Below are 13,837 nucleotides of genomic sequence, written 5' to 3' on the forward strand. Positions count from 1 at the left end.
CTAAGGCCACTGAAATAGAAATACACTGGAATGACCGTAGGGGTCGCCACGTGGGATTCCTGGCCGCCATCTTGCTCAGTGCTTCATGGAGACATGGAGGTTTAATCTGCAGAATTTTATTCCCATTCATTCTAACCAAGCAGGCAGGAAAGAATACACATTAAATAGGAATAGAATTGAAATAAAGTATCTTAAATAAATAAATAAATATATATATATATATATATATATATATATATATATATATATATATATATATATATATATATATATATATACAATAGGAATAGAAAAATAAGAATTAAAGTAGTAAAATAATAATAATAATAATAATAATAATAATAATAATAATAATAATAATGGTAATATGTGCACTATGAACACCTCAATGTATGTACAGATGAATATAAATTTGAATATATACAGATGTGTAACACCTTGTTTATATACATGAGTGGATAAATGTATTATTGCGCAGTTAACAATAGTGGGGTGAGCAACAAATAATAATAATGTGTGGGTTGATGATGCAAAAAACAGCTAGCAGTGCTACATTATGTTGTTATATTAAAGAGTCTGACTGCTGTAGGGATGAAGGACCTGCGGTAGCGCTCTTTCTTGCACTGAGGGTGCAGCTGTCTGCTGCTGAAGGAGGGACCCCAGTATCTCATACAGAGGGTGAGAGGAATTGCTCATGATAGACGCCATCTTAGCTAACATCCTCCTCTCCCCCACCACCTCTATGCTGTCCAGAGGGTAGACCAGGACAGAGCTAGCCCTCTTAACCAGTTTGTTGAGACGTTTCCTGTCCCTCTCTGTGCTCCCAATTGCCCAGGAAACATATAAGATAGCAGATGCTACCACAGTGTCATAGAAAGTTTTAAGCAGAGTCCTGCACACACCAAAAAACCTCTTTTTGGCCCTTTTTGCACAGGACATCTGTGTTTGTGGAGCAGTCAGTTTATTGTTGAGGTGAACACCCAGGAATTTATATGTCTCCACTCTCTCGATTATCCATTACTGATATGATTTGTAATTAAATTTTTTTTTTTTTTTTGCATGAAATGTATAACATTTGAAAATGGAGGGAAAAAATTATTACAGAATGTCTGCATATACTTCAAGGACCTCAGCAAACAGACTAACTTATGTAATACAAACCATCAGGGTTGGTTAATAAGCAATAGATTCAAAACATTCAGACAAAAATCCCACACATTTCTCAGGCACTACCTTGTGATACAACCTTCCAAGTGACTTTACAGACTACCTTTAGCTATTGTATTAATCACATTTTTATTTTCATGGTCATACTGTTAAATGAAACCAATCTGTATTGTAATATTCATCTAATCAGTACTCACATGCAAAAAGTGGATGTAAAACCCGTCATTTAAATTAGTGCATATACAGTTCACTGTCCTAGAAAGATAACAGTCCTATTCAGGGTCTGTCTCACTGATTGAGTTAATCCAAGGTTCTGAAGCCATGAGTGCCACCCTGCATGTGGAGCATGAGACTTTCAGCAGTGCGTTCCTAACCACCCAACCTCCAATGTATACAAGGATGTTTTCCAGGGTTGCCAGGACTTCCTGGTTTGGGACAACAAAGTCCTAGTCCATGCACATATTTTCTATCTCCTCATCTTGCCTGTTAAACAAGAAAGTAAAGTAATGTCTTATATTATAATATAATAATATGAATGAGTCTTTATTGATCACGAATACATTCTAGCACAGTGAAATTATTTTCTTCGCATACCCCAGCATGTTAGGAAGTTGGGGTCAGAGCACAGGGTCAGCCATGATATGGCACCCCTGGAGCAGAGAGGGTTAAGGGCCTTGCTCAAGGGCCCAACAGTGGCAGCTTGGTTGTACTGGGGCTTGAACCCCCAACCTTCTCATCAGGAACCCAGAGCCTTAACCACCAAGCCATCACTATATATTAATATATAATATAAGTTAGCTACTTAAGTTTTTAACAGTAGACAAATATTTAACTTTTTTAAGTAAAGTTGAATATGTCAATCCTAGGTAATAGTATGTGTAATTATTGAAACTAGTTCTGCAGTATTTCATTACCTAATTAGAGTTGGAGGTACAAAAGTGCTGGATCCTGCCTGTACCAGGTCTGTATCACCAAAGGATGTGCAGTTCCCTGATGATCCTGCGGCTAGGGCCCCACATCTTGTGATGAGACATTTAAATGTGGCTTTGAAATGTGCAGCAGTGGGATTGTTAGACCAGCCTCCTAGAAATTACAATTCAGGTTATAGGTTCATGTATTATATGTATATTAAATCTATATATCTGTATTTTTCAATTTTTTCAAAATTGAAAATCATTATGTATGATGTACATAAGCAATTATCACCAATGAATTATAAAACTTAAATTCAGGATATTTTCAAGTACTGTTAATAAATTAGACTATACCACCTCTTATAACATTGTCTCTCCTTTGTAAATGTTTATTGTTATCAATGACATTTATCATTACAGTTTTAGTATCTTATTGCTATACTTACATTATTATACTGCAGATATCTTCCTTTGTGTATATATACCATTCATCAAAATAGCAACTTAAATCAAAGATCAATTGTTAAAATAACAATTGAAATTATAAATCTAAGTTCCAAATTCAACATTAAACAAATAAACTTGGAATTATGCTTACCGCAACGTCGTACCGCATTGAAAAATAATTCAATGTGATCTTGGCTAAATTTGTACTTAAATACATACAGGGACAGTGGTGGCTTGGTTAAGGCTCTGGGTTACTGATCAGAAGGTCGGGGGTTCAAGCCCCAGCACTGCCACTGTTGGGCCCTTGGGCAAGGCCCTTAACCCTCTCTGCTCCAGGGGCGCTGTACCATGGCTGACCCTGTGCTCTGACCCCAACTCTCTGACATGCTGGGTTATGTGAAGAAAAGAATGTCGCTGTAATGTATATGTGATTAATAAAGACTCATTATAAGGATATATCTCAGTATAAAGGATATATCCATGTAGCACTTAGTAAGATGGCGGCCCGAGATCTCGCCTTGTTAACACTAGTTGCGCTATGATTGGCCATTCCAGTGTGTTTCTATTTCAGTGGCTAAGACGGCTACAGGGCCGGTATTCTTCAGTGTTTTTGCTAACACAGCTGTGATGGCCGAACGCTTATCTGATTGGTCGAACAGTAACCAACGGCAACGGCCTGTTGTCTATCGTGAACGCGCACCAGTCTCGCTGACAGTGCGCATGCGCGTCGCGGAGACAGTTTAACCCCAGGTAGCCAGGAGCTAATCGTGTATTCTACAGAATTTCAATAGAAATGGCACATTACAGAGTAAGTATCGTTTATCAAGAGTCATAACGGGTGTTTATAACCGCTGTCCTGCTGCAGATAGCAGTGTAGTGTAGTGTAGTGTATCGGATGTGTTCCGCGTCATTAGCATTCTTATCCATGCTAAACTAAACTAGCATGTGGGGTTCGCGCTGTTTATACATATAGTATTTAATTTTATTTAATTTTATTTAATTTTATTTGTTTAAAGTGCGCTATTTTGATACCTTTTTTTATTTACGATGGTCTTAACTATTCTACAAAGAAATGAAAAAGATTCTACATTTTATATTTAAATGAAACAAGAAAATGAGACATTAAATTTGCTGGTTGATATCGAGATAATATCAAATAATATTCTTTCAAATATAAAACACACTCTGCTCACTATTTAATACGCTATTTATGGAATTTAGGCATTTTATAAGGCAAGAGTGTGCTTCTTATTTTAATGTATACACAATTACCTTGTCTAACACACCTGAGCCCATTAATTACACACCTGTGCTACGGCCCTGCTGCAGCAGTGTGTTCAGAGGCAAGGCTGACTCATTTCCTCCTGTTCCTATTCATTCTCTTTAAATCTTACTGTCTCCAAGTGTACAGAGATCATGGTTAATTTATTTTATTTTGATCATTTTAAAAATAATTATGACCTGGGAATGCACACAGAAATGTTGACCCCACCCTATATCTTTTTAGTTGTGATGTAAAGTGAAATTCTGGATGTTTAGAATCATGTAGAAAATCATTCTTTGTTATTTTGTGTAAGGTAATGTCTGAAAGTGCCATTAGGTGTCCTCACAACCTCTCCAAGTGGCCAACACCTGTCCACCTTTTCTGTCCTACTGTATACCTGCACCATAAATCCAGCAGTCTGAACAGGAAGCTCTCTAGATCCTATCACAGATGCTCTGCCATCCTTTACACAGAACACATACCTGGGCTTCCAGCATTCTGTATAAACTTGTGCTTAGAAGGTTTCCTCTTCTTTGCCAAGCAATATTTTCTCAGTGTCCACACGGTATCCTCTCAGTGTCAGACTACTTGAAGCCCCATTTAATTGCTTTATCAGTCATATATAGCTTCATCCCTCTGGAGTGCTATCAGTGTGTAGAGTTGTGTGAGAAAACACAACAATTGTGAGATAAATAACAAAAGACATTAATCAAAGCTACAGAACCACACACGTACATCTCAACTAACCCATGCCTGCATCCCAGTTGTTTTACCTACTGTGTACTACGTACTAAAAGTGTGTACTCTTTTTGTGGAGAAACAGTACATACTTTTGTGTGTGTAGTAAGAGTATGTAAGTATTGGGACATACAAGAAGAGAGCACTGTGTCACCGTAAACACACTCCTCACTGCATTTCAACTTCATTATTATTCCTTATATAATTTATACTATATACTTTATCATTCCCTTCATTTACTTGTTAAGGCAGTAATTTCAATACAGATTTTTAATATTTATTTGTAACTTTGCCAATACAGTATGTTAGAGTGAATAAATAACTACAGATTATATTAGTTGTTAATCAGTTGGGGAAAAGATAAACCCATAAAGGAAATGTGGTGAAGAATACCTTCATTTAATTGTGGAGTAAAATGAATGATGGACGTTACAGAACAGCTGTAAGTGGGATGGAGAGAAAACGCTCTGGAGCGGACTGGAGAGGATTTTAACTGCTGAGCCTTCCAACAGGACGACTATAACATGAAATGAAACGATTCAGGAAAGCACTTCCATCACCTGTCATGTAATGATTTCTGTAAAGTCAGCACTAAAAGTTGTGATGGATGTATAAATAAATCACGATGGTGATTAGAGCAGCGCAGGAGAAAGAGCGAATCTGCAAGTTCGGTTCAATATCTCTTTCCAGCAGGAACAGAAGAGAGTAGAATCATTCCCAGTACATATTGGTGAACACTGAGTAACTTCAAGCCCACTTCAAGCACTTTTGTTCATTTTACCTGACTGCTTCAGTGGGACAATGTCTTCAGACGGTAACGGCAGTGATTGCGGTTGTCAGGGGTGGGGAAGGTGGAATTCAAATAAAAACGCACCCAACTACAACAAAGAATTGCGAGTTTCACAATAAATAAAACTAGGTGATCCAGTTAAAGGGGAAACGAACACAAGAGTAGATCTGAAACACAAAACAAGTGGTTATACCAAGGGTCTCTGCTAATATTGATCATTAGAAGTCATTTTACGCAAACAGCCGTGGAGGGCAGTAAGCACACGGTGTATACTACGTGCATCTGGCCCCGAATACACCACTGGTGTTTACACATTATTCACATTTCATGCACAAGACAATAAAATGGTACGTAACTGTTTTGTTATGAGTTGCAGTTTTTTGTTTATTTTACTGCTGTATTGCAGACAGTTTGGTAGCTAATTTATATATCGTGTATATGTATCATAGAAATGTCCTGAAACAGGCCCAGCCCTAGTTTCAGTAGTTACACAGATAAGAGGAAATACATCGTGATGTTCAGATTTTTTTTTTATAAAGCTTACTAAAGTTCAGCACTAACTTTGTCATTTATTTTAACAACAGAGTATTTTTCCCCCCTCAACAGCCAAGAGGGCATGTTGTAAATACCTGCACTCAGGTGAATGATTAAAATTCTGACACTTTTGGATATTAAATTTGAAAAAGCCCGACACACACAGTCTGAGTATTAAATCATATTACAGTAATAATCAAACTCTTTTACTGTTCCAAGTGTAAAAATCTTTATTAACACCTGAGTGTGGAATAAGGTTCTACTTTGACCTGACCTTGATGTGATTTTGTGTGTGCGCGTGTGTGCGCATGCGTGCGTGTCCTCCAGGCCTCGGAGTCAAAGCGTGAGCAGTTCAGGAGGTACCTGGAGAAGGCCGGGGTACTGGACAGTCTGACTAACGGTGTGTGCTGCTAATGTTCATGATCATATCACCTGAATCTCACACATCCAGCGCTAACCTTCTCCTCCCACTCACTTCACAGTGCTGGTGGCCTTATATGAGGAGACGGAGAAACCCAGCAACGCCCTGGAGTATCCTTCACTAGTCTCTCTCACACTCACTCACACACACACACACACAGATAGACAGCACACTAGGGACTATAGGGCTCATTCTAGGTTTAGACATACCTGATTGATCTCTCTTTGAGATATGCCAATAACAAGAAAACCACAGGAAGGGCAGCTCAGAATGCTGTGTACAGAGTTATTCACTAATATGTAAAATACTAAACTGCAGTCGTATCATTTTCACAGCTATGTTGAGTTTAACGCTGTCAGGAGGAGATTTTAGAGCTTTGAGTGATGACTGACTGAGCTACTGTTTGCTGTCTAGCTGACATCCATAATTTAATCAGTCCTGCAAGTATAAGTATCTAATGTAATGTACCAACTGAAAATATAATCAACATTTACACTCGACACAAACTATATTTGAGGGAAAATCATGTTGATCTGGCTGTAAGTTACACAGCTGACTGGTGAAGTGTACTTATGCTCCACTGGTTATAGAAGGAGAGACTGGCTAACCTCACTACGTATTTAGTCTTTGCCCTGGTCTTAAAGTCACTATTAAATTACTCTAAAATTGAGCTAGTGTTAGCTGCCTTGGTTTATGCTGTCATAATACCAGTACTATGGGCTAGCATCAAAATGTTAAATCATTTGTGGAGCTGTAACTTTAGGGAGTGGGTGGGCCTAAAAACTACTGCAGCCAGTCACTAGAGGGCCCCAGAGACACCTTGGCTTCACTTTTAACCCCTTATTACAGCGTCCACACATCGTCAGTGGTTCAGGGAGTGTGTGTGTAACCCACAATGCACTGCAGTGTTGGTTGTTGATCCTTAGCGAGCGTTTTGTTAGTTTTATAAAGCAGCACCTGTCTGCAGGAGATCTGGACTCCAGCCAGGCCGAGGTTCTCCGAGTGGAACTGGAGGAACTACAGCATAAATATGACCTGCTACAGGAGGAGAACCGTGAGCTCAGGAACCGGGTGAGGAACATCACCACCTCCTCCATCCTATATACAATTGCAATTAAAATTATTTAACCCCCACTGCAAATCAGGTTTATTCCCAAAATTTTCAGACTTTCAGCTGTAACGATGAACAAATCAAACGAAAGCAGTTGAAATAGTTCGACACAACGAATGCTTCAAGCGGTTTCCCCAAATTCAACTGAAAATGCAACTTATAATGATTTCTCAATACTCATAATTATTCACCCCTGAATAGAATCCCTCACAACAGCACAAGTATGCAAAACAGGTATTATCTCGAGCACACCTGATGCAATTAATCAAGGGCTTCATTAGTTGCACCAGGTGTGCTTGAGCTGGAACACATGGAATACCTGAACTGGCTAGGGGTAGAATATCATGAAATGCCTGGACGGGCAGAAAAATGAAGCTATCAACGGCTACAAGCAGATTTCTGAGAAGGCAGGTTGTGAAAAACCCTCGAGAGACTGTAAAAGACCTGCAGCGAGACTTGATGCAACAGGCACTGAGGTTTCAGTGAGCACAGTAAGGTGTGTATTAAATGCAGAAGGTTTCCATGCCAGAACTTCAAGACGTTCACCACTACTGACCCAAAAACACAAGAAAAGTAACTCAAAATCATTTAAATAATCCACAGAAGTTTGCAGAAGCTTTGCAGCAGGTCATAACAGCAAAAGGAGCTCTACTAAGTACTAAAGATGCTCGCCATGAAGGGGGTGAATAATTTTGAGACTGAAGAAATCATTATAAATTGCATTTTCAGTTGAATTTGGGGAAACCACTTGAAGCATTCGTTGTGTCTAAATATTTAAATCGTGTTTGTTGATTTGTTCATTGCAAACAGCTGAAAGTCTGTACATTCTGACAATAAACCTGATTTGCAATGTGGGGGTAAAGAATTTTTATTGCAACTGTATGTGTTACCTGTCCCTTTCAGCCCTTTTTCCTCTGGCTGTTTCCCATGCAAAGCACTCTTGGTCACTCCTGGTTTGGTTGAGACCACGCCCACTTCAGGTTTCAATCTGATACAGATGCAGGTAGTGGTGTAGCATGAAAGATGAGGTTATTATGCAGTTATTCCCAGGATACGGTGAAGAGTAACTGTATAACAGTGATGGGTAATGTGTGTGTGATGATCCTGTTGCTGAATGTTGGGTAAATATGAACTGCTGCGTGGTTCACACTTCAGTGACTCTCTTCTCAGAAGGAAATCATTTAAAACACAAACATCGTGATTAAAAAGCTAAACATGCTGGCTGGATCTATGCACACCTTGTTATGGTAATGTGAATATTAAAGCCCGCTCCCAGCATGGATCAGATTACACATAACATGCAGATTTTATACCCAATGTCCAGATTAGGGTTCTTCTAAACACAGTTCAACATGAATCTGAAATGACTGACTCGGTGTGAGTGCTGAAACACAGCCGAACACATATACACATGGGTGACGGAGATAACCACATAAAATTATTTTATTGGCTCTTAACAATCATTTCTCTGGGACTGTGTTTCCCTCATGTTCCTCTCACATGTCTTTTTATTTTCCCTTGATGGTTCTTTAACTTTTCTGTTGCATTCCACTCACATTCTCCTGCCTACCTGTCTGTGTGTGTGTGTGTGTGTGTGTGTGTGTGTGTGATTTTACATGGTTCACCAGTTGAGTATGAGTGTGTAAGTCCTGTTTCCTGATGTGGATGTTTCTCTCCCTGCAGCTGCTGCAGTATGAACCGGCTGCTGAAGATGCAGGAGCAGAATGACTGAGTTTACTTTAATTTACTTTAATTATTATTATAATTATAATTAAGAGCAATAATAATGATGTCATTGTTGTGTTAATTTGTGCAGATTTATGTTCTCACTGGTGCAGTGTGTGTGTGTGTGATGCTCAGAAGGGTTATTTAATTTGATAAACAGTTTACTGTTGGATTTATGAATAAACACAATACACCTTTTCTGCATCTGTGTGTGTGTGTGTGTGTGTGTGTGTTAAATGAAAATGAGTCGTTGTTCTGAATCCATTTGCAGCACATTTTTGACCCACTTCAGACTTTTTTCTTTTATCTGAGCAGTTTATCAGCATGAGCAGGAGAATGAAAGCACACACTGATCATTGGTTTATAATGAAAATGCAGCAGCAGAATCTAAACATGCAGAGTATTAGTTTAATAATATTATTCCTCCTGTAGTGGTCAGTATTGAGCAGGGTTAAGTGCTGGTTTGTTTGATTTTATAGCAGTACATCTATTATAAATTCACGTGTAACTTTTCTGCGTCTGTCAGTATAAATACTGAGGTCATGTCCTATGCTGCTGACACACGTGTGGAAATAAGAGAAACAGGAAATGAGAAGAACACTAGATCATCTGTAGAGACTTCAGCACTTGTAACCCTTTATTCATCACGGTTTTTATATTTAAACATGGAAACATCATTGCTTAAGGTTGTTTCAGATCTGTAGGTCTGTGGCTCTCCTGCTGCTCACAGTGCTGACCAATGAGGTACGACGGTTTGGCGAGAGGGCGGGGCTTCGGCGTGACTCAGAGCTTACGTCACACACTGACTCTGATTTGGACGTGTATTTGTTGTATTTTGCTGTAAAATCATACTGCTGAGTTCCCGTAGAACAGTTACAGAACTCCCCGTTTTCCCCGTTTCCTTCCATCACCGTGCTGCTGATGCGCTGCAGTTTCCATGCTGCACCGTTGGGACAGGAAGTGGGACAGGATGTTGAGTCGGTGGTAGGAAGTGTTGGGTATGTGGCGTTCTCAGTCCCTAGTTGTTTAAGTTCGTGAGGAGAGAGGGTGCAGCTGCTCGTGTGCTCAGTTGGACTTGGAACACTGTCTTTGCCCTCGTTTTGCCCCTCCAAACCTCTTTTGGCCCCACATTGAAGGAACGTGGATGGAGAACCAATGAGAGGTGGGAAAGAAGGGCCATTAGCTTGTTTTTTTTCCATCAGGAGCATGTATCCTCCGGTCGGAGCTGTGGGAATGGTGGCTTTGCGTCCCTGGCTCACACAAACCGGCTGCATCACAGAGTTCTTTTTCGATTTGCTTCCACAATAATCATCCAAATCATCCTTAACGTGAGTGTAATAATCTAGAATTCCTCTTTTCACCTTCTTGTATCCCAAATGCACGATTTCCAGTAGGCTGAGAAACAGCGAAACAGCTGCGATGATCTGCATAAACACCATGAACATGCTTTTTTCTGTTGGCCGTGACACGAAACAGTCCACTGAGTTTGGGCATGGCTCCTGATCGCACCTGTACAGCGGTTCAAGATGGTTTCCATAGAGCAGGTGTTGACCCAGCATGAAGCCCACCTCCACTGACGATCGGGTCACGATGTGAGCAACGTAAGTGCGCAATAATGAGCCTCTCAGTGGTGCTTTGTTTAATTTTCCTTGCTCAAGCCGCTTCAGTTCCCTCTCCAAATGTCGGCGGGCCTCCATTAGGTCTGATTCCAACGCTTCAAGCTCGCGTCGCAGCGCCGCTTTCCTGCAGTGCCGCTGCTTCTCCAGTGCACGGAGTCGGTAGATTGCATGTCCCATGTACACTAATGACGGTGAGGAGACGAAGATCACCTGAAGAAGAGACGTATTTATAAATCATTCATTGTTTTGAGCCCTTGTTTCATTTAAAAAATGGCTAAAGATCTCCAACAGCATTACAACTGACAATATGTAGCGATTTGTAATTGGTTACATCTCCAAATAAAATCTCAGAAATAGTCATAGATGTAAACTAAAGCTGAAGCAGTCTATTAGACAGATACATATACTCTGATCTGACAGGCTGACCTGCAGCACCCAGTAGCGGATGAGGGAGACCGGGAAGGCGCAGTCGTAGCAGACGTTTCTGCAGCCAGGCTGCTGCGTGTTGCAGATGAAGTCGTCCTGCACTTATAAAATAAAGACGATTATACATTGTGTTTTATATTTCTTAATCTTTTTTGTTGTTGTTACTGTGTTAAATGTTTTGATGAGAATTTTAAGTGGACCTGCTCATCGTTCCACACGTCCTCAGCTGCCACTCCAAGCACTAGCATGCGGAAGATGAAGAGAACAGTGAGCCAGATCTTTCCCACCATGGTGGAGTGGATATGAACCTCCTCGAGGATTCCTCCCAGAAAGTTCCAGTCCCCCATCCTCTACTGCAGAGAGAGAGAAAGAGAGAGAGAATGAATTAATATGAATATGAATGAATTCCCTTCATAAATGTAATGTGAGCTGAATACAGACTTCAGTTATATTCTGAATGTCAGAAACCCAAGGCCCAGACCATGATTCTGAATCTTAAAGATAGGCAGATACCAACATCAGGCTGTTTTCAAACTTGGCCTGATAACACAAGTCACAAGGATTGATTATGGGATAGTTTTTTTTTTGGAGGGCATGAGGTTTGTACTCATTGACAAATTCCTTCTGAGACGGCCTGTTTTAAATGTTGCTTCTCCTTCACTGGCTAATAATGCATTAGTGTGTTAGAGATCTGGAGATGGATAAAAACTGCAGGGTTTTTATTTTATTTCAGGCAAACACAACTAACAAAGTCAAAACAAGAACTTGGAGAACACAGCATGACGTGATGAACAGAACTTTATTAATGAAATAATGGACTTTCAGAACTTAAGGGCACTAATCACGGGGAACCACAAACAGGTGATTGGTAATCAGGAGGACAATAGCATGTGACATGATCATGTCATCTTGTTGTAGTCTGTAAGGCTGACCAGTATGAAGGAGTGTGAGCGCGATGACACCAAATTTAACACACCTGCTCCCCATTCACACCTGAGACCTTGTAACACTAACAAGTCACATGACACCGGGGAGGGAAAATGTCTAACTGGTGATTAAATAGCTCTGGTGAACTCCATGCCCAAGAGGGTTAAGGCAGTGCTGGAAAATAATGGTGTCCACACAAAGTATTGACACTTTGGGCCCAATTTGGACATTTTCACTTAGGGGTGTACTCACTTTTGTTGCCAGCGGTTTAGACATTAATGGCTGTGTGTTGAGTTATTTTCAGGGGACAGCAAATTTACACTGTTACACAAGCTGTACACTCACTACTTTACATTGTAGCACAGTGTCATTTCTTCAGTGTTGTCACATGAAAAGATATAATATATATAATAATAATATATATTATATAATAATTAATTAATTAATAATTATTAATAATTATAATTATAATTATTATTATAATTAATAATATATATAATATATTATATAAGAAATATTTACAAACGTGAGGGGTGTACTCACTTTTGTGAGATACTGTATATATATATATATATATATATGTATATATATATATATATATATATATATATATATATATATATATATATATATATATCCTCTTCTACCTGTATAGAAGTAAATTCTGTGTAAATTCTATGAAATTCTATGTAAATTCTATTTTATGTCACAGACAGTCAACATGACTGCATGTCGAACTGAGTGTGACAAAACAAAATTTCCTTATTAATTATAAGTGCAGTAAGGAAGGGCTGAGTGCAGATCTGTAATACACCACACAGTGATTAAATACATCTTATTGTAGAGACTTTAGTGTTTTATCAGCACCCCATATTGTGTCTGCTTTCATTAGATTAGCATTGACAGTAACAGATCAATATTACACACACACACACACACACACACACACAACACGATGTCACAATGACACGCTAGCAGTCACTAAATAAAAATTACATTATTAGCTAGCTAATCCTTAACCCTAACATGCTAATTACATTTGATCAGTTTTACAGTTGATTTATATTAGTTAGCCCCTAACATACTCCTCATTTTTATCTTTATTTTATCGTTATTTATTTACTTATAAATAAATGACAAATAAAAATACATGAAACAAATTAAGTCTATCTCTGATCCATTTCTTGTCCATTAAAGTTTGTTTTTAATTTTACAGGATTTTTACCCTGAAAGTGACTGCTGACTCCCACAGACATAAATTATACACAGAGTTGCTGAGGAAAGAAAGCAGTGAAAAGGCCACATACCTGTTCCCTCAGTCATACAGCAGGACTGTGTAGAACTGTTCATGAGTCTAACAGTAAAAGTGACCTGTGTGGGGTTTTGGTCTCTCTCTCTCTGTCTCTCTCTCTGTCTCTCTCTCTCTCTCTCTCCCACTTCACGCTCACTTATTGATAAATGAAATCAATATGTCACACTTCACTCGAAAGCTAATTAAATCCTCTGCTCTGGGCTTTAAACACCCCCCCATCACCACCCTCCCCCCCCACACACACACATGATCAATCAGTGCTCAGCTTCACTGTTACATCACATCTGAATAACTCATCAGTAATCATTTTACATAATTTATACTTTATTATTATTATTTATTCATTTATGCCCAGGGAGATAAACATTAATAAACATTAAACGTTAAACATTTATAAAGTACATACAGCTATTTTTAATTTTATTCTTACACAACACTGCAT

The 13,837-nt window shown here is 39.1% G+C and overlaps 2 protein-coding genes and 1 long non-coding RNA gene across 4 annotated transcripts; 1 reads left to right on the forward strand and 2 right to left on the reverse strand.

The window, feature by feature from the left end:
• Positions 1-377: 377 nt before the first annotated feature.
• Positions 378-3,176, reverse strand: LOC128618396 (uncharacterized). The gene is made up of 4 exons (XR_008387719.1): positions 2,680-3,176; positions 2,082-2,250; positions 1,762-1,937; positions 378-1,650 (listed from the first exon to the last, which is right to left on the reverse strand). It is a non-coding gene; the product is annotated as an uncharacterized LOC128618396 (long non-coding RNA).
• A 13-nt stretch (positions 3,177-3,189) lies between these two features.
• mycbp (MYC binding protein) lies at positions 3,190-9,315 on the forward strand. Of its 2 annotated transcripts, XM_053641971.1 has the most exons (6): positions 3,190-3,336; positions 6,182-6,254; positions 6,337-6,385; positions 7,217-7,346; positions 8,290-8,389; positions 9,070-9,315. In XM_053641971.1, exons 1-5 carry the CDS (start codon positions 3,322-3,324, stop codon positions 8,347-8,349), a joined length of 327 nt encoding a protein of 108 aa, XP_053497946.1. In that variant the 5' UTR covers positions 3,190-3,321; the 3' UTR covers positions 8,350-8,389; positions 9,070-9,315. The 2 variants fall into 2 exon arrangements, with proteins under 2 accessions (XP_053497946.1, XP_053497947.1); XM_053641972.1 differs by lacking the exon at positions 8,290-8,389 and having other exon boundaries at positions 3,195-3,336.
• A 488-nt stretch (positions 9,316-9,803) lies between these two features.
• Positions 9,804-11,503, reverse strand: LOC128617797 (gap junction alpha-9 protein-like). The gene is made up of 3 exons (XM_053640937.1): positions 11,357-11,503; positions 11,157-11,252; positions 9,804-10,940 (listed from the first exon to the last, which is right to left on the reverse strand). The coding sequence occupies exons 1-3, from the start codon at positions 11,501-11,503 to the stop codon at positions 9,804-9,806; spliced, it is 1,380 nt and encodes a 459-aa protein (XP_053496912.1).
• Positions 11,504-13,837: the final 2,334 nt, after the last annotated feature.

The sequence above is a fragment of the Ictalurus furcatus genome, chromosome 14 (genome assembly GCF_023375685.1).
Source record: "Ictalurus furcatus strain D&B chromosome 14, Billie_1.0, whole genome shotgun sequence".
Classification (NCBI taxonomy): domain Eukaryota; kingdom Metazoa; phylum Chordata; class Actinopteri; order Siluriformes; family Ictaluridae; genus Ictalurus; species Ictalurus furcatus.

What these genes read in the sequence shown, in the direction of transcription:
- mycbp (XM_053641971.1), top strand. An exon ending in AAACCCAGCAACGCCCTGGA is followed by an intron (nt 6,386 to 7,216) that starts GTATCCTTCACT and finishes GCGTTTTGTTAG; the next exon opens with TTTTATAAAGCAGCACCTGT. An exon ending in ACCGTGAGCTCAGGAACCGG is followed by an intron (nt 7,347 to 8,289) that starts GTGAGGAACATC and finishes TGTCCCTTTCAG; the next exon opens with CCCTTTTTCCTCTGGCTGTT.
- LOC128617797 (XM_053640937.1), bottom strand. Translation starts at nt 11,503, where the DNA reads ATGGGGGACTGGAACTTTCTGGGAGGAATCCTCGAGGAGGTTCATATC. An exon ending in ACGTGTGGAACGATGAGCAG is followed by an intron (nt 11,253 to 11,356) that starts GTCCACTTAAAA and finishes TTATAAGTGCAG; the next exon opens with GACGACTTCATCTGCAACAC. An exon ending in TCCGCTACTGGGTGCTGCAG is followed by an intron (nt 10,941 to 11,156) that starts GTCAGCCTGTCA and finishes TCTCTTCTTCAG; the next exon opens with GTGATCTTCGTCTCCTCACC.